Source organism: Ziziphus jujuba, chromosome 6, assembly GCF_031755915.1.
Source record: "Ziziphus jujuba cultivar Dongzao chromosome 6, ASM3175591v1".
In the NCBI taxonomy this organism is placed as follows: domain Eukaryota; kingdom Viridiplantae; phylum Streptophyta; class Magnoliopsida; order Rosales; family Rhamnaceae; genus Ziziphus; species Ziziphus jujuba.
Window position 1 is genome coordinate 3,160,001 of NC_083384.1, and position 20,247 is coordinate 3,180,247.

General features: G+C 34.3%; 1 protein-coding gene and 3 pseudogenes across 1 annotated transcript; 1 reads left to right on the top strand and 3 right to left on the bottom strand.

Annotated features, from left to right (window-relative positions):
- LOC132804240 (photosystem II CP47 reaction center protein-like) overlaps positions 1 to 2,064 on the bottom strand; it is a 3,148-nt pseudogene extending 1,084 nt beyond the window's left edge.
- A 2,652-nt stretch (positions 2,065 to 4,716) lies between these two features.
- LOC132804241 (acetyl-coenzyme A carboxylase carboxyl transferase subunit beta, chloroplastic-like) lies at positions 4,717 to 6,752 on the bottom strand (annotated as a pseudogene).
- Positions 6,753 to 6,759: 7 nt separating this feature from the next.
- On the bottom strand, positions 6,760 to 7,224 carry LOC132804282 (ribulose bisphosphate carboxylase large chain-like). Its single transcript, XM_060818462.1, has one exon. It carries the CDS (start codon positions 7,222 to 7,224, stop codon positions 6,829 to 6,831), a length of 396 nt encoding a protein of 131 aa, XP_060674445.1. The 3' UTR covers positions 6,760 to 6,828.
- Positions 7,225 to 8,027: 803 nt separating this feature from the next.
- Positions 8,028 to 20,247, top strand: part of LOC132804242 (ATP synthase subunit beta, chloroplastic-like) — a 46,883-nt pseudogene continuing 34,663 nt past the window's right edge.

A 20,247-nucleotide genomic window follows, 5' to 3' on the forward strand; every position in this document is an offset into this window, starting at 1 on the left:
ACTATAACTAACTCCATTGAGTTTTCTGCTATAGAACTCAATGGTTACACCTACTTGTTTAACACTGTATTTCGATTCTGCCTTTCTAAAAGAAACATCAGCTCCAACAATTCCATCTCCATCTACCAAAACAACCGGAACTGTTTCAAAAAAAGTAGGCATACGATGTACAAAAAGTTCATAACCCTCTTCATCTCTAAAGGTAGGGTGTCCTAACCACCCAACAGCAATTCCATCCCGATTGTCCATTGAGCCCGCTCTAAATAATGCCCCTTTTGCTGGATTATTACTGATGTAATCATAAAAAGCTAATTTTTTCAGGAATTTTAGACCAAGCTTCAGATGAACTTTGATTTTTAGCTAGCCTAGCACCAACTCCTCGATATATTTCTTGTTGAAAGTATCCTTGATGATACGAACATAGGACGACCTGCTCCTAAACTTATATTATATTAGCCCGAATATAATTATGTTCAAGTTCTAATGGTCACCTTGACCCCTAACCAACCTGTGATTAGAAACCTTGGTATATAATGAAGATGCCACAATAAGTGATGGAAATCCTATTGATAAGTCAAACCTAAAACACTCATTCGCTAATCGTCTTTTAGGTGTTCAAAAGAACAAAGAGAATTCAATCTCACAAATAATTTTCTGTATGAATAATGTACTGATTATTATTGATAAAACAAGCCTTTAAATAGGCTGGAAAACTCACACAATAAACCCTAGAAGACATAAGGAAAACCGGCCATACAATAACCTTTCCTAAAGTGGCCGAATTTCCTACTTTCCTAAATCTACATTCTAATTAATTAATTCATTTATTTTGGATTAGGAAATAATTAATTTACAATGAAAACAATAAAGTATGAACTTTCCTAAACTTATTTTTCCAGCAAATAAATAAATAGAAACTAAAAAGTAATGGAAGTTTCCTAAAACAAAAAGTAAAAACAAATTTGAAGTTGTCCCTACAACCCCTTTTTAAATGCCTTTGAAGCTGGATCATATCCTCTCATATGTATTGAATCCATAAAGAGTTGGAACCATTTCATGCTTCCCGGCCACCATAATTGCACCAGAACCGCTATCCGGGTCCATCTCGGCTTCCACCACTTGTATGCTTAAGATAGGTCTTGGATATTTGAGTATGGACAAGCCCTCTTGAGAATAAATTACCTCCTGGATAAAGGTAGCAAATTTGACCTTAAATCTCTTAGTTTGAGCCCTAGTGATTGGCCTCGGGTCAGCAACCAAGCAGGTTGTCGGTTGTGTAGGTTCGGGCGGAATCACATCATGTGATCCCATTGATAACCAGTGGGACCAAATAATTCAATCGGGGTAGTGGCCAAACCATACCACATAGTTCCAGCAACCACAAAGCTGTAAAAAAGACAGCAGCGATACTACTAGATAGGACGGTTTCAATATTTCCCATACATAATCCTTTGTATAGACATTGAGGCGGACAAACACTAAGATGGAATAGACCCGCCAATGTGCCAAAGGTCCCTACTGCAATATGATGAGAGGCTATTCATCCCGGAACAAAAGGATCAAAACCTTCCACACCCCACGCCGGATTTACAGATTGTACCCATTCGGTTAGTCCATAAGGATCGGATACCCATATTCTCGGACTATACAAGCCTGTTACATGAAATGCACCAAAATGAAAGCAAGCCAGCCTTGCAAGAAATAAATGAATTCCAAAGATTTTGGGCAAATCCAAAGAAGGTTTTCTTGTACGTTCATCAAAAAATATTTTTGGATTGCAATACACCCAGTGCCAGATAGCTGCCAAAAAGCATAAGCCAAAGAACAGCAACCGCCCCATGAGCTGGTTATTCCTAAATGAGGCATGAAGGGTATAACAAGCATCTCTTCTCTTCACATTGGATCCAGAATTGGGTTGGAGGGATCAAAAACCACTAATTCTTATAGAGCCATCAAACCGACCCAACCAGCAACCAGAGATGTATGCATTATATGGACAGTAAGCAAACGACCGAGATCATTGAATACAATGGTATGAACATGATACCAAGGTAAACCCATGGAAATACCCCTCTATCAGCGAAAAATAAACACTATGTAACTTTATTGCACTAGAAAAAAACTGTACTATAGATCTTCCCTTTTGAGTGGATTATATCGGGGAAAGGATTACTATTTGTTCTATTCTTTTAGTAATAATGGAACAATTTTGTTTGTTGGAAAAAAAGGAAGCAAATCTATTCTACACCGGATAAGTACCAGTACGCAACGGTAAGAGGTTGATACCTTCTATATGAGTGACTGCATTTATATATATATTTTTTCATCATTCAAAGGACCTATTTGAAAGAATTTTCCTTTAGTAATTTTGTCTTTTTTTTTTTATAAACTTATTTGATCTATGGATAGAATAGGATAAAGAATAATATTATTAAGACAATAAATATGTTGTTACACTTTCACATTAAAGTGAGCTATAGTAATAAATTTTTATTTCATTTAATGCCTATTGGTGTTGCCAAAGTTCATTTTCGAAACGCCGGAGAGGAAGATATATCGTGGATTGATGTATAGTGCAACTTGTTAGATATATTTGGTCATATGGTATTTCCTCCTTCTCTTACCCGATCAAGATATCCTCTCTTTCGCCCAAGAAAGGTTGATTGAATCATCAAAAATTTGGAGCGTGAAATACAATGAAGTACAATTCAATCTTTTTTTTGGGGGGTATACAGACTAAAATCGTAAATAAATTAATTGTAATTACTAGTTGGTGGGAGAATGGAATAAAAAAAACAAAATAAACACTACGTGGTATTAGGGCATTTGTCCTATATGTGCAAATCCAAATCGGGCAGATCTTTACTTGGAGTAGACCCTAAACCTAAAAGAAGTTGAAGAAGATCGTTCAAGAACAAGAAAAGTGCATCGTGATTTGGATTAGATCCAGATGAAACAATACATCAATGAGAAGTTAGTCCAATAAGTTTAGTGAATTTTTTTTTTTATTTATAGGTTTTTAATTTATATATAAATTAAAACAGGCCAAAACTAATCTTTCTTGAAACATGAAAGAAAAAGCTCCCCTTTGTTACAAGTTAAAAAGAGCTTGCTATGAATAAAAAAAAAAAAGAAAGCTAGAATTTGTGTTGAACCGTATGCATCAAAAGGCACATGTATGGCTCCTAAGGGATACAATTTTATCATAATCAACCGACTTTATCGAGAAAGATTACTTTTTTAGGTCAACAGGTTGATAATGAGATCTCGAATCAACTTAGTGGTGTTATGGTATATCTCAATATGGAGGATGATACCAAAGATCTATATTTGTTTATAAATTCTCCTGGCGGGTGGCTAATACCCGGAGTAGCTATTTATGATACTATGCAATTTGTGTGACCAGATATACAGATAGTATGCATGTGATTAGCCGCTTCAATGGCATTTTTTATTCTGGTCAGAGGAGAAATTACCAAACGTCTAGCATTCCTTCATGCTTGGTGCCAACGAGTTTTTTATTGGATTTGAGAGAAAAAACAAAGTCTATGCCTTTGCGCTATAGGAAATATGAATATTAAGTAATAATAGCATGGCACTTCAAATTCGATATAAAAAGAATTTTTTTTCAAAATACTTACATTATTTATCGAAAGAGTAGTATAAGATAAAGAAAAGGTATTTCCAATTTTATCTGATCTATTAGGAGATCTATTTCAGCGTCACAACCTTTTTTGTTTTCACACCAAAGATAACAATATTTATGTTATGAAAGAATACGAAAAATTAAAAAAAAAAAATCTTATTTATTTGTATTGAAAAAAATAAAAAAAGAAACTTTGGGATTGCTAAATAAGCGACGAAATAATAAAGCAACAGAGCCATCATAGTATTTTTTAACAACTCCAAAAGGAAGGGTGGTTAGTGGATCATTTACCTATGTGAATATGATAGACTCCAAAAGATAATAAAATAAGGATATATATATATTTTTAATATATTTAATATATATTAAAAAAATATTTAATATATATTAAAAAAATATTTAATATATATTAAAAATATATATATTATAAGTCTGTAATGTATTTAATAGACTAGAATATATTTAGTATATATATCATCTAATTAATGTAAATCCAAAGTGAAATATGTAAATAAAATAAGTAAATAAATGGGCTTATTCATCTTTCTACACACAATATATGTATGATCGTTCACTTTTTTATTATGTTCATTATTTATTTTTATTATTCTTCATTTTTGTTTTTCCTTTCGCGAAAAAATTCGTTATAATATGATCCAACAAAAGAGATCCTTAGTAAAATCAGGGATTCTTGAGGGATATAAAAAGATGCAAGACCCTTTACCCAATTTCATGAACGAAAGAAATAGAAGTCGCTCTTTTTATTTTGTTTGATAGAGTTTTCCTGACCTAATTAGTAATCAGGACTATCGATAAAAAAAAGTATCTGCATGATTTTTATTCCATTTTAATCTTATGTTACCAATGAAAATCCATTCTTGGAATTTTGACTTTGCTTCCTATAAACTAAATAACTATTTGGTTACCACAAAACAAGTAATAAATTCAAATTTAATAATTTAATAAATATTAAATTAAGGATAAAATTAAGGATAAGGATATATGGCTCTCCTTAATTTTACTTTTGATTTCACTTTTCGATTCAAAGGAAAGAAAGCATGGAGTTGAAATCACTCACTCAGAATGCCGTTTAAAGGATTATTTGTAGCATGTTCAATGAAATGTGTGATTTTCTCTCCCACTATCGAGCCCATACTACCCCCCCATAAACTGAAAATCCATAACCTTAATTTCTACAGGAATAGCGTTTAGTCAACCTATGCCTGTTTGAACAGCATCAGTTAATCATGTTGTTCTTTGATTAAAATCAATATGATCTTTATAAGGTTCCTCCCACGAATGAAATTTTGATGGGATTCCTAGAGACCATGTCTTCATTCAGAGGCTTCCAAGTACCTGGATCAACCGAGCTTTCAATTCTATTTGAACTAGTCACTTTCAAACGATGTCCACAATGTTCACAAATATTCATTTAAAACTTAAAAAATTTCTTATAATTTAATCCATAACAATTTTCGCATTGCACCCACAAATATTTGTATTTTTTAGTTATCTTTAAATCACTTTTTCTGTCTCTTATTTGTATTTGATTTAGAGAAAATGCTAAATCATTTTTTCTTTCCCCTATTTCAGCTAGAGCTTTCTTTAATTTGTTTTCTTTTAAAATTTAATATAATTTTAATTTGTTTTCTTTTAGTTGAGTTAGAGCTCTCTCTAAATCCCTTTTTCATTTTCTTATTTCAGTTAGAGCTCTCTCAAACTCTCTTTTTCATAGAGTTTTTGCACTATCATCCGTACTGGTTCGTATACTGGAAACTCCCACTTTTACTACTCTTGTCGCTTTTGCCACGAATGTAACTATAAATGTAACTGTCATTGGAATTCACACCACTACTTAAAATATAACGATCAATACTGATTTGAGAATGAAGATCACTATTAATGAAACTAGTAATGTGATTCCAACTGTATTTAGTATCATGCATGTAATGATAATAGTGACGATCGTCACTCTTAGATACATTATTTGGATAACTAGAATTCTGATGACTATAAAAAGAACTTTTTGGGGCACTTAGAAAAGAACGATCGGTGTTAGTCTCAAAAATTCAATTTTCAATATCAAAATATATGGAGTAATGGTCCCTATTACTATCCCTAAAGAAAAAAGTTAGATTAGATATGAAATTTCAAATGGACCTCCTAATGCTGACTAAATGATCAACATTACTGTAATTATAATTGTTACTCTCAATCCCATTAGGGATTTTTTTTATTCATATGATTTATAATCGGATCTTTATTTACACTAGTATTTTCATTTTCAATAGGACCACCAAAACTATCCATTGATTTACTTAACCCACATCTGTATTCTAACCCCCTCCTTTACAACATCGAATCGAACCGACATTTTTCCATAGAGCTTTCTTGCCCCTATTTACATGAAAATATAATAAATGAATAGTCATTTGATAAAAATCATTTGAATATTCCGAATAGAATTTAGAATCAGATAACAGTTGGTAGAAAGACCCAATCTTGCGTGAAATAAATATTGCGGCTTCAATATTTTTCAATAAAATCATTGCCTAGTGAATCAACAAAGCCTAAAGTGATGTCTCTTTCCCCTTCAAGTTCACCTACTACAGTACCAGTGTGAATATGATCTCCACCAGACAGACATAATGCTTTAACTAGTACACAAAAGTGCATACCATGTTTTTTTCGTCTATCAATAACTGCATGCATTGCATGGTGGATGTGAAGAAGTAGACCATTATCTTGGCAATAATGAGCGAAGCTAGTATTTACAGTGAATCCCCCTGTAAGTAATCGTGCATTATAATAGGAACTCCTAATTCTCTGGCAAATACAGCCCTTTTAATCATTTCTTCGCATGTACCTGCAGTACCATTCAAGTAATGCCCTTTGATTTCACCAGTTTCAGCCTGTGCTTTATAAATGGCTTCAACACAGATTAAGAAACGGTTTCTTTAATGCATAAATGGTCGGGAATTCACGTTCTCATCATCTTTGGTAAAATCAAGTCCACCACGAAGACATTAATAAACTGCTATACCGTAATTCTTAGCAGATAACCCCAACTTAGGTTTACTAGTACATCCCAATAGGGGGCGGCCATACTTGTTCAATTGATCTATTTCAACCTGGATGCCATGAGGCGGTCCTCGGAAAGTTTTAGTATAAGAAGGAGGGATTCACAAATCCTCCAAATGTAGAGCGCGCAGGGCCTTGAACCCAAAAACATTACCCACAATGGAAGTAAACACGTTAGTAACAGAACCTTCTTCAAAAATGTCTAAAGGGTAAGCTACATAAGCTATATATTGATTTTCTTCTCCAACAATAGGCTCAAGGCCGTAGCATCGACCTTTGTGACAATCAAGACTAGTAAACCCGTCAGCCCATACAGTTGACCATGTACCAGTAGAAGATTCAGCAGCTACCACAGCCCCTGCTTCCTCAGGTGGAACTCCAGGTTGAGGAGTTACTTGAAATGCTGCCAAGATATCAGTATCTTTAACACCGACTTTGAATCCAATACTTGCTTTAGTCTCAGTTTGTGGTGACATAAGTCCATCCCTACAACTCATGAATTAAGAATTCTTACAATACCAAGGTCTACTCGACATGATTAGGAGTTAATGAAACTTTACATAGGAATCTTTCACAAAATTATCAACTAATCAGAATGGTTCGTTATTAGACCATGGTATTTGATTCGCCAAATACATCATTATTTTATACTCTTTCATATGTATGGCGCAACCCGCTCTTTGTTTTTCAAAGTTTCTAATCTCTTACATTTTTTTTAATCGAAATATCTAAGAAATTCGCTATTTAGAGTAATATATGTTGTATATATAAATCATAAATGTAAAAATATGTACAATTCGTTCATGAATAGAAAGAAAGGGTATGGGTATGAAAAAGAAAAATAATATTAATATAATAAATAATATAAAATAATACAATAAATAATAGACTAGGCGTAAATCAATATGCTGAAATAGGAAATAGGACATGAAATAAGGGCTGATAAGATAGAAAAAAAGAATCATAAATAGAATAGAGTTCGGGTTTGAATTCCATAGATAATATGGTTCGTATTGTCTATAATGATCGGCAAATGAAAGGATTTCCCAAGATTTTTATTCATCTACTTGATATTTTGAAAATGGATTTTGGTTGAACTTGAAAATTCAGTCACTGAAATTTAATAAGTAAGCAATTGGATTGCATTCGGTTGGACAGCCCCAACAAAGTCGAGTGCTAGCGCCCATTTTTTATTTCTTATTGAAATATTGAATTAATCAATTAACTTAACTTACTATCGAACATTTCTTTTTTATTTCAATAATTTTTGCAAAAAATTTCGACATCTTTTTATTTTACTATGAGAATCAATCCTACTACTTCTGGTCCTAGGGTTCCCACGCTTGAAAAAAACAACCTGGGGTGTATTGCACAAATCATTGGTCCAGTATTGGATGTAGCTTTTCCACCAGGCAAGATGCCTAATATTTACAATGCTCTAGTAGTTAAGGTGATACAAACCTAGGACGACCTGCTCCTAAACCCGTATTATATTAGCCGGGATCTTAATTAAGTTCAAGTTCTAGTGGAATTGACCTCAACCCCTAACCCACTTGTGGTTAGAAACCTTGGTATAATGTAGACGACACAATAGGGGATGGAAAACCTATTGATAAGTCAAGCCAAAACAACCAATTCTCTAATGGTGTTTTAGGTGTTCTCAAAGAACAAAGAGATAATTAATCTCACAAGTATTTTTTTAATCAAATCAAAGTTAATTCTTATTGATAAATAAGCCTTTAAATAGGCTTTGAAAGAAACAAAATAAACCCTAAAAACCCTAGGTAAAACCGGCCACACACATAAAGAAACCTAGTTGGCCGAAACTATACTTCCTTTCCTAATCTAAGTTTGATTAATTAATTCCTTTATATTAAATTAGGAATTAATTAATATACAATGGAAAAAATAAAATAAAAACCTTAATAAAGTTATTTGTCCAGAAAATAAATAAATAAAAACCAAAAAGTAATGGTAGTTTCCTAAAACAAAAAGTAAAAACAAATTAGGAAACTAAAAATAGTAATTTTCGGCTATGTTGGTAATGACCCTTCTTTGATCCAATTGGACTCCAAATAAGCTTCAATAGTCTTTTTGGAATGCCAAATAAGCTTATTGTGAAGTTCCTTACGTTTCCCTTGCTTGGAAGTATGAGAAAAGGCTAATATAGTGAAATACAGTAAAGCGAGCAAGCAATACAGCAAATTCGGCCAAATTGTTGATGCTGTCCGTACAAGCCCTTTTTGATTTCATTTGAGGCTGATTTAACTTGATTCCATGACCTCTTAGGCATGTGTATTGAACCCATAAAGCATTGGAACCATTTCATGCTTCCTGAACTCCAAAAATGTACCAAAATCGTCCCCCGGGTCCGTATCGGCTTCCACCACTTTGATGCTTAGAATACGCTTTGTATCTTCAAGTATGGACAAGCTCTATTGAGATTGATTAACCCTGGTATAAATACCCCTAGGTTGTCCTTAAATCTCTTAATATGAGCTCTTGTAATTGCCCTAGTCTTCATCCGTGTCGAGTCAGCACCCCAGCGGGTTACGGTGGAGCGGGCTCGGGCGGAATCACATCATTTCCCTCCTTTTGAAAAGGATTTGTCCTCAAATCAAGATCATCACCTGCAGTAAAAGGAGTTAAATCAGCAACATTAAATGAAGCACTCATGTTATACTCACCCGGTAAATCAAGCTTGTAGGCATTCTTGTTATTCGGCTCCAAAACTTGAAAAGGTCCATCCATAGGCGGCATGAGCTTTGACTTTATTTTATTAGGTAACATTTCCTTTCGTAAGTACAACCAAACCAATTCTCCTGGGTCAAACACTATTACAAAAAAATCTAGAAATACATGCTCATTATGGTAAAAATTACACTTTTTAAAGTTAGCAAACAATATTTCCCAAATTTTCAAATTGCCACTAAATAAAGTTCTCAACAATGCAGATAAATTTCTATGCAATAAAGACATCTTTAAATAAGTATCTTTAAAATTCATGGTCAGCAATGATTTCTTATTCATAATTACCTTATTAACATCACCAAAGCTAAGATAAAAATTTATATTTTTCCTTTCTTGTATTCCTTTTCCTTTCCCACTCACGGCCATCTCACCTTCCTCATTCTCGGCTTTTGCACCAAATTTTTCACTCTTGGTTTTATTAAAATTTTTCCACACAACCTGAGTATTAGAAGACTTACCTTGGACAGCAAGCTCACCTTTTCCCTCTTGATTGGATGGTAGTGCACTTGGAATTTCATTTGGGAAGACATCTCCAAATTCCTTCAAAGGAGAAATCATTGAACTTGGCAATTCAAGTTCTTCAAAGTTAGTTTGATCATTAAAATAATTTTCTTTATAAATCATGACCAGAAAAGGTTTCTTACACTCAATAACCTTATTGATATCCCCTAAACTCAAATAAAAATTGCTAGTTAACCTTTATTTTCTTTCTTTTTCTTTTTTTCCCTTGGATTGGCGCAAACCTTTGGATTTCTCTTCCTTCTCCAAGCTCTTGGGTTTGCCACTTTCTTTACCCTCTCTTTCAGTTTTTCTTTGATCTTTCCACTCAATATGAGTCTTAGAAACCTTACCTTGATCAGAACCTCAATCTTACCTGCTTGAAAGGATGGTGAAGCCGTTGGTGCCATACTTGCTTTTTCTTTGAGCTTGTCGGCTTCTCTCTTTTGTTGCATTTGTAATTGGTCTTTGTAAACCTCTTTAGGAGATAATGGTTCCAGCTTGACCTTCTTCCCTTTAAACCCAAAAACAATACTATTTTCTCGACCAAAATGAGTAGCATCTTTATCAAATTGCCATGGTCTACCTAATAGTATATGTCCAGCAATCATGGGTACAATATCACATAAAACTACATCCTTATATCTACCTATATTAAATTTTACTTTGGCTTGTTTGTTTACTGTATGGTTTAGGATGTTTTATTGTTTTTAAGCCCAATTTATCAACTACAAGGTTACTTATTACATTAGTATAACTCCCACTATCTACAATCATGCTACAAATTTTACCTTGTATTTCACAACGAGTGTGGAAGATGTTCTCTTGTTGAATTTGTTCTTCATCCTTGTAAACAGCAAGTACCCTCCTTGAGACTAAATTTAGCTCAACATTTGATGTGTTTAATGGTTCGGTCTCATCATCAACATTAGGCTCTGATACCAAATGATACGAACCTAGGACGACCTGCTCCTAAACCCGTATTATATTAGCCCGGATCTTAATTAAGTTCAAGTTCTAATGGAATTGACCTCAACCCCTAACCAACCTATGGTTAGAAACCTTGGTATAATGTAGACGCCACAATAGGGGATGGAAAACCTATTGATAAGTCAAGCTAAAATAACCAATTCTCTAATGGTGTTTTAGGTGTTCTCAAAGAACAAAGAGATAATGAATCTCACAAGTATTTTCTTAATCAAATCCAAGTTGTATTCTTATTGAAAAATAAGCCTTTAAATAGGCTACAAAGCCACGAAATAAAACCTTAAAAACGAAAGGGAAAACCGACCATACAAAGTAGTTTCCTATGGTGGCCGAAATTCTCACTCATTTCCTAATCTAATTTGGATTAATTAATTCCTTTATTTTGAATTAGGAATTAATTAATTTACAATGAAAATAATAAAATAGTAACTTTCCTAAACTTATTCTTCCAGAAAATAAATAAATAAAAACCAAAAAGTAATGGTAGTTTCCTAAAACAAAAAGTAAAAACAAATTAGGAAACTAAAAATGCTAGCCTTTTGATCAAGTTGACTTTGATCAATCTTTGACCTCTTTGAGCTTCAAATCAGCTTCTAGATGCTTTTTAGGATGCCGAATAAGCTGAATATGAAGTCCCACACGTTGCCCATGCTTGGAAAAATAAGAAAAGGCTAATACAGTAAAATACAGTAAAGCCAGCAAGCAATACAGCAAATTCGGCCAAATTGTTGATGCTGTCCATACAAGCCCTTTTTGTTTGCATTTGAGGCTGCTTTAACTTGATTCCATGACCTATTAGGCATATGTATTGAACCCATAAAACATTGGAACCATTTCATGCTTCCCGGACTCCAAAAATGTACCAAAACCGTCACCCGGGTCCGTATCGGCTTCCACCACTTGGATGATTAGAATAGGCTTTGTAAGTGCAACCAAACCAATTCTCCTGGGTCAAACGCTATTACAATAAAATCTGGAAATACATGCTCATTATGGTAAAAATTACACTCTTTAAAGTTCCCAAATTTTCATATTGCCACTAAGTAAAGCTCTCAACAATGCAGATAAAGTTCTATGCAATAAAGATATCTTTAAATAAGTATCTTTAAAATTCATGGTCAGCAATGATTTCTTATTCATAATTACTTTATTAACATCACCAAAGCTAAGATAAAAATTTATATTTTTCCTTTCTTGTCTTCCTTTTCCTTTCTCACTGACAGCCATCTCACCTTCCTCACTTTCGGCTTTTGCACCAAATTTCTCACTCTTGGTTTTATTAAAATTTTTCCATACAACCTGAGTATTAGAAGACTTACCTTGGACAGCAAGCTCACCTTTTCCCTCTTGATTGGATGGTAGTCCACTTGGAATTTCATTTGGGAAGACATCTCCAAATTCCTTTAAAATAGAAATCATTGAACTTGGCAATTCAAGTTCTTCAAAGTTAGTTTGATCATTAAAATAATTTTCTTAATAAATCATGACCAGCAAAGGTTTCTTACACTCAATAACCTTATTAATATCCCCTAAACTCAAATAAAAGTTGTTGCTTGACCTTTCTTTTCTTTCTTTTCCTTTTCCCACCTTGGATTGGCGCAAACCTTCGGATTTCCCTTCCTTCTCCACGCTGTCAGGTTTGCCACTTTCTTTCGCCTCTCTTTTGGCTTTCCCTTGATCTTTCCACTCAATATGAGCCTTAGAAACCTTACCTAGATCAGCAACCTCATTCTTACCTTCTTGAAAGGATGGTGAAGCCATTGGTGCCATACTTGCTTTTTCCTTGAGCTTTTCGGCTTCTCTCCTTTGTTGCATTTGTAATCGTTCTTTGTAAACCTCTTTAGAAGATAATGGTTCTAGCTTGATCTTCTTCCCTTTAAACCTGAAAACAATACTATTTTCTCGACCAAAATGAGTAGCATCTTTATCAAATTGCCATAGTCTACCTAATAGTATATGTCCAGCAATCATGGGTACAATATCACATAAAACTACATCCTCATATCTACCTATATTAAATTTTACTTTGGCTTGTTTGTCTACTTTCATCTCACCACTATCATTAAGCCATTGTAATCTATAAGGTTCTGGATGTTTAATTGTTATTAAGCCTAATTTATCAACTACAATGTTACTAATTACATTTGTACAACTTTCACTATCAATAATCATACTACAAATCTTACCTTGAATTTCACATCGGGTGTGGAAGATGTTCTCTCTTTGAATTTCATCCTCATCTTTGCATGCAGCAAGTTCTCTCTTAGAAATCAAGTTTAATTCAGCATTGGATGCTTGCAAGGTTTCGGGTTCATCCTCCAAGTCCTCCTCCTCTTGCTTAGCTTCATCCTCACTTTCTTCACTTTCCGATTCTAGCTCGTCATTGCCCTTTAACACCATGATTCTTCTATTCGGGCATTGGCTATCAATGTGTCCTCCTCCCTGGCACTTAAAACACACAACATCATGAGTTCTAGAAAGTTTAGGATCTAATTTTACCTCATTCTTTGGTGCTTGGATAGGTTTGGTTCTAGTCTCCTTCCTTGGCCAGTTTGAACTTTCTTCTTTGACTTTCGGCTTTGGCTTGCTTTCATAGATGGGATTGTTACTCCAGCCACTTGAATTGGACCTTTCACTGTTGGAAACACCTCCAAACCATGATCTTACACCCCTCCTCTTAAATTGATGCTCTAATTTAATAGCCACATGCAACATCTCTTCCAATTCCACATATTGTTGCAATTCTAGTTGATTGGCTATTTCACGATTCAAACCACCAAGAAACGTTGCCATGGTTGCTTTCCTATCTTCATTCAAGTTCAATCTCATCATAAGCATCTCCATCTCCTTGTAATAATCCGCCACAGATCCATGTCCTTGAGATAAAGATTGAAGTCTTTGATGCAGCAACCTATGATAGTGTGATGGTATGAATCGCTTCCGCATGGCTCCTTTCATTTGTCGCCATGTAGTAATCAAGTCATCACCAACTCTCCTTCGGGTGTTTTGTTCATTGGTCCACCACTGGAGTGCATAATGGTCAAACTCCATTGCTGCCAATTTCACCTTCTTAGCCTCCGAATAATTATGGCGGTCAAATATCATCTCCATCTTTTCTTCCCACTCCAAATATGCTTCGGGGTCACTTTTTCCCATGAATGGTGGGATGTTGATCTTGAGATTGCTAAGATTGTCATATGTTTCTTCCCTCCTATATCTTCCATGGCCAGCTCTATCTTGAACAGCAAAAGTTTCATCCATACCTCCCTCAAAGTATCGACCGAATGGCTCCTCATCAAATTCCTCTCTCAGTCTCTCACGACCTCCTCGTCCTCCATGGAATTCTTGCCTATTTCTTGTGTTCAGAATTCCTTGGGAAACTTCTAGCCTTCCCATCATTTGATTCACATGCTCAACTTGAGCACTAACCTTCTGTATTGACTCCAAAACAACTCTCATGTCCACTTGGTCTCCACTCCTGGTAGCTCGGGCATCACCATGGAATGCTACGGACTCCTCCTCATTGATCCTCAAGGGTGGATCTCCTCTTCTTATTCTAGAATCTGCCATGTTAGTATAATAATGCAAAAGAAATAAAATAGGACCTTACCAATTTCACTCCCTTACGTGTTTCACTCAAATAAGGACTCGACACTCGTGTTTGCACACTTGTTTCGGCTTTTACCCTCTTTTAAGCTCAACACTCTTGCCTTCTTCCACTCAATGAATTATCTCAAAGTTCTAATTAAAACACCCACAAAACAGCAATTAGATCACTAGTATGTTTTAATTAAACTTACCAACAAAACAGTAGTAAAAAGTAGGCAATACCGAAAGAATCCAACAAATCCTAATTTTTCGGCTTTCTAGACAAGAAAACACAAAATAATGGGAAAACGTTGGAATTTTTGAAAACTGCACCAGATGGTAGTAGATTATGAGTTCAAGAATAAAATTCCAAAAAAAGAAATTCAAATACGAACAAGAATCATAGAGAACAAAAAATATAGAAAAGTTGTTGGTTGTTGTTTTTTGTAATTCAGGTTTTGTATCAATTTCCTTTAACTAATTTTAATCCAAATAATTTAAGCACCCAAAATCCAAATATCCAGCAGTAAAAATAATTCCCCAGAAACTCAAATAAATAATCAAAAAAAAACCCAGCAGCTCCAACAAGATTCCAGCAAACAAATCAAACTCCAACAAACCAAAATATTTTTTTTTATTCGGCTTTACCTTCTTTTTTTTCACTCACAGAACATAAACAACTGCAGTAGCAAGAATAATTACCAAAATTTCAATTCCAACTCCAAAACAAACACCAAACCCGCGACCTCCAAATAAACAAAATGTGCAGTTTTGTTTTTTTTTTTTTTTTTAAATGTTGCTGCAAACTTCCTCTTTTTTTTTTTTTTCAATATATGAATGCAGATATTTAAGACTAAAACAGCAAAGGAAAATCAACAAAAACCAAAATTATCAAGAACAATGATAAAAGACAACCAACAAATTAAGAAATAAAGATACGATAAAACTAGGAAACCTAATTCAACTAGGAATGAATTTTTTTTTTTTTTTTTAAGATGCAGAACGTGTATGGGATGGATGCAACCTTAACCTAATGCTAAAATTGCAGAGTAACACAAAAACAAATAAAGCAAATAAAGATAGATCAAACCTGAACAAAATTTAGCTCTGATACCAAATGATACGAACCTAGGATGACATGCTCCTAAACCTGTATTATATTAGCCCGGATCTTAATTAAGTTCAAGTTCTAATGGAATTGACCTCAACCCCAAACCAACCTATGGTTAGAAACCTTGGTATAATGTAGACGCCACAATAGGGGATGGAAAACCTATTGATAAGTCAAGCTAAAACAACCAATTCTCTAATGGTGTTTTAGGTGTTCTCAAAGAACAAAGAGATAATGAATCTCACAAGTATTTTCTTAATCAAATCCAAGTTGTATTCTTATTGAAAAATAAGCATTTAAATAGTCTACAAAGCCATGAAATAAAACCCTAAAAACGAAAGGGAAAACCGGCCATGCAAAGTAGTTTCCTATGGTGGCCGAAATTCTCACTCATTTCCTAATCTAATTTGGATTAATTAATTCCTTTATTTTGAATTAGGAATTAATTAATTTACAATGAAAATAATAAAATAATAACTTTACTAAACTTATTCTTCCAGAAAATAAATAAATAAAAACTAAAAAGTAATGGTAGTTTCCTAAAACAAAAAGTAAAGTTGACTTTGATCAAGTTGACTTTGATCAATCTTTGACCTCTTTGAGCTTCAAATCAGCTTCTAGATGCTTTTTAGGATGCCAAATAAGCTGAATATGAAGTCCCACACGTTGCCCATGCTTGGAAAAATAAGAAAAGGCTAATACAGTAAAATACAGTAAAGCCAGCAAGCAATACAGCAAATTCGGCCAAATTGTTGATGCTGTCCGTACAAGCCCTTTTTGTTTGCATTTGAGGCTGCTTTAACTTGATTCCATGACCTATTAGGCATATGTATTGAACCAATAAAACATTGGAACCATTTCATGCTTCTCGGACTCCAAAAATGTACCAAAACCGTCACCCGGGTCCGTATCGGCTTCCACCACTTGGATGCTTAGAATAGGCTTTGTATCTTCAAGTATGGACAAGATCTGTTGAGATTGATTACCCCCTGTATAAATACTCCCAGGTTGTCCTTAAATCTCTTAATTTGAGCTCTTGTGATTGGCCTAGTCTTCATCCGTGTCGAGTCAGCACCCCAGCGGGTTATCGGTGGAGCGTGCTCGGGCGGAATCACATCAATGAGCATCTCCATCTCTTTGTAATAATCCTCCACGGACCTAGTTCCTTGAGATAAAGATTGAAGCCTTTGATGCAGCAACCTATGGTAATGGGATGGCACAAACCGTTTCCTCATTGCTCCTTTCATTTGACGCCATGTCGAGATTAAATCATCATCAACTCTCCCTCGGTTATTTTGCTCATTGGTCCACCATTGGAGTGCATAATTTCCAAACTCCATTGCTGCCAACTTCACCTTCTTACCTTTCGAATAGTTGTGGCAGTAAAAAATCATCTCCATTTTTTCTTCCCACTCCAAATAAGCTTCGGGATCACTTTTACACATAAAAGGTGGGATGTTAACCTTGATATTTCCCAAATCATCATCTGTATCTTCCCTCCTATATCTTGCATGGCCAGCTCTATATTGGACAGCAAAAGTTTCATCCATACCTTATTCAAAGTCTCCACCGAATGGCTCCTCATCAAATTCCTCTCTCGGTCTCTCGTGACCTCCTCGTCCTCGGCCTCGCCCTCCATGGAATTCTTGCCTATTTCTTGTGTTCGGCATTCCTTGTGAGGCTTCTAGTCTTCCGACTCTTTGATTTACATGCTCAACTTGAGCACTAACCCGCTGTATTCACTCCAAAACAGCTCTCATGTCCACTTGGTCTCCACTCCCGGTCGCTCGGGCATCGCCATGGAATGCTACGGACTCCTCCTCATTGATCCTCAAGGGTGGCTCTCCTCTCCTCATTCTTGATTCTGTCATGTTAGTATAATAATGCAATAGAAATAAAATAGGACCTTACAATTTCACTCCCTTACGTGTTTCACTCAAATGAGGACTCGACACTCGTGTTTGCACACTTGTTTCATCTTTTTACCCTCTTTTAAGCTCACACACTCTTAACTTTTTCCACTCAATGAATTATCTTAAAGTTCTAATTAAAACACCCACAAAACAGCAATTAGATCACTAGTATGCTTTAATTAAACTTATCAACAAAACAGTAAGCAAAAATAAACAAATACCGAACGGAATGAAAATACCTATTTTCGGTTTTTCTAGACAAAATAAAGCAAATTAATGAGAAAAATTTAGAATTTTGAAGAACTGGACCACATGATAATATATTATGAGTTCAAGAATAAAATTCTAGAAAAAGAAATTCAAATACTAACAAGAATCAAAGAGAACAAAAATATAGAAAAGTGTGTTGAAATGTGGTGATCTTGCCACAATGTGCAAGGTAGTTCGGTTACACTTGCACTCTTTGTTTTGCAACATCAAAGACCAAACATTATTTAAGTTTATGCATTTTATTTTATCTTGTAATGTTTAAGAACAATATCCTTTTTGTAATGCCCTAAGCTCATTATCTAGCTTAAGGCCTTTTTTGTCTAGTTGCTGGAATTGTATTTCCAGCAATATAAGTCCACTTCCTTGGATTCCATTTGAAGTAGGCTTGGTATTTGGACCTAAATTTTGGATATGATAAACTAGATATGAAGAGGAAGAAGCAGCAAAAAGAATGGCCCAATTTGGAGCTGGGAAGGCTGAGTTAAGCCCAAAACAATCTGACCCTTGGGAAGGTTTGATTACTTTTGAATGGGTAAATGGACTTTGTTTTATCTGGTTTTTGGGTAGAACATAGTTTAATATTCAAAAAGGCTTCCCTCCAATTTTCAAGTCAAATGGAGCTGGTTTTCAAATTCAAATGCCTTAGACAAGATGAACTGCCCATTAAAGAAGGTTTCTTGCATGCCCAGCACATTGATTAGAGTTAGTTGAGGTAGTTTGGTTTGGTTGGTTACTTTTAATGCTTTTGTATTTATTGCTCAATATGGCAGCATGCCTTATTGTCTTTTTGATGTATTTAAAAGTATGAAAATTGTAATGAAAAACGTTGTGAAAGAAAATATTCAAAAAACAGATTTTGAAAAACAACATTTTTGGCTCTCTCTCTCTCAACTACTACATTTTTGGTTTCTTCTTCTTCCCAACAGCTAACAACCTTCTCAAGAACCCTAAACCTCCATTAAAACCAGAAACAAAACCTAAACAAACCCAAAAAAAAAAAAAAAACAAAATCAAGAACCAAGAACCAACAACCAACAACAATCATTATTGACTAACACCTTGAATGATTGTGCTCTAGGGTACAACAACATAAACCTACACCAAATTCCATCAAAGTGTTGGTTGTTGTTCTTGTAATTCAAGTTTTTGTATCAAATCCTTTAACTAATTTTAATCCAAATAATTTAGCACTCAAGCTCAAATATCCAGCAGCAAAAATAACTCTCCAGCAACTCCAAATATGGAATAAATAATCAACAAAACAGCAGTTACAAGAATTTTCCAGCAACAAACTTCAACACCAATTTTCAACAAACTGAAATTTTTATTTTTTTGTTTTTTTATTTTTATTTGGCTTTAACTCTTTTTTTTTTTTTTTCACTCACAGAACATAAACAACTGCAGTAGCAAGAAAAATTACCAAAATTGCAATTCCAACTCCAAAACAAACACCAAACTCGTGACCTCCAAATAAACACAAATGTGCAGGTTTTTTCTTTTTAAATGTTGCCGCAAACCCTTTTTTTTTTTTTCTTTTTTGAATATATGAATGCAAATATTGAAGACTAAAACAGAAAATAAAAATCAACAAAAACCAAAATTAACAAGAAAAATGATGAAAAACAACCAACAAAGTAGGAAACAAAAATACGATAAAACTACGAAATCCTAACTCAACTAAAAATGAAATTTTATTATTATTTTTTTTTTTCTAAGATGGAGAACGTGTAGGGGATGGATGCAACCTTAACCTAATGCTAAAATTGCAGATAACACAAAAACAAATAAAGCAAATAAAGATAGATCAAACCTGAACAAAATTTAGCTCCGATACCAAATGATACGAACCTAGGACGACCTGCTCCTAAACCCGTATTATATTAGCCCGAATCTTAATTAAGTTCAAGTTCTAGTGGAATTGACGTCAACCCCTAACCAACCTATGGTTAGAATCCTTGGTATAATGTAGACGCCACAATAGGGGATGGAAAACCTATTGATAAGTCAAGCCAAAACAACCAATTCTCTAATGGTGTTTTAGGTGTTCTCAAAGAACAAAGAGAAAATTAATCTCACAAGTATTTTCTTAATCAAATCAAAGTTAATTCTTATTGATAAATAAGCCTTTAAATAGGCTTTGAAAGAATCAAAATAAACCCTAAAAACCCTAGGTAAAACCGGCCACACACATAAAGAAACCTAGTTGGCCGAAACTATACTTCCTTTCCTAATCTAAGTTTGATTAAATAATTTCTTTATATTAAATTAGGAATCAATTAATTTACAAGGGAAATAATAAAATAAAAACCTTACTAAAGTTATTTGTCCAGAAAATAAATAAATAAAAACCAAAAAGTAATGGTAGTTTCCTAAAACAAAAAGTAAAAACAAATTAGGAAACT

Excerpts from the sequence above, each read along its gene's own strand:
- LOC132804282 (XM_060818462.1), bottom strand. The coding sequence starts at position 7,224 with ATGAGTTGTAGGGATGGACTTATGTCACCACAAACTGAGACTAAAGCA.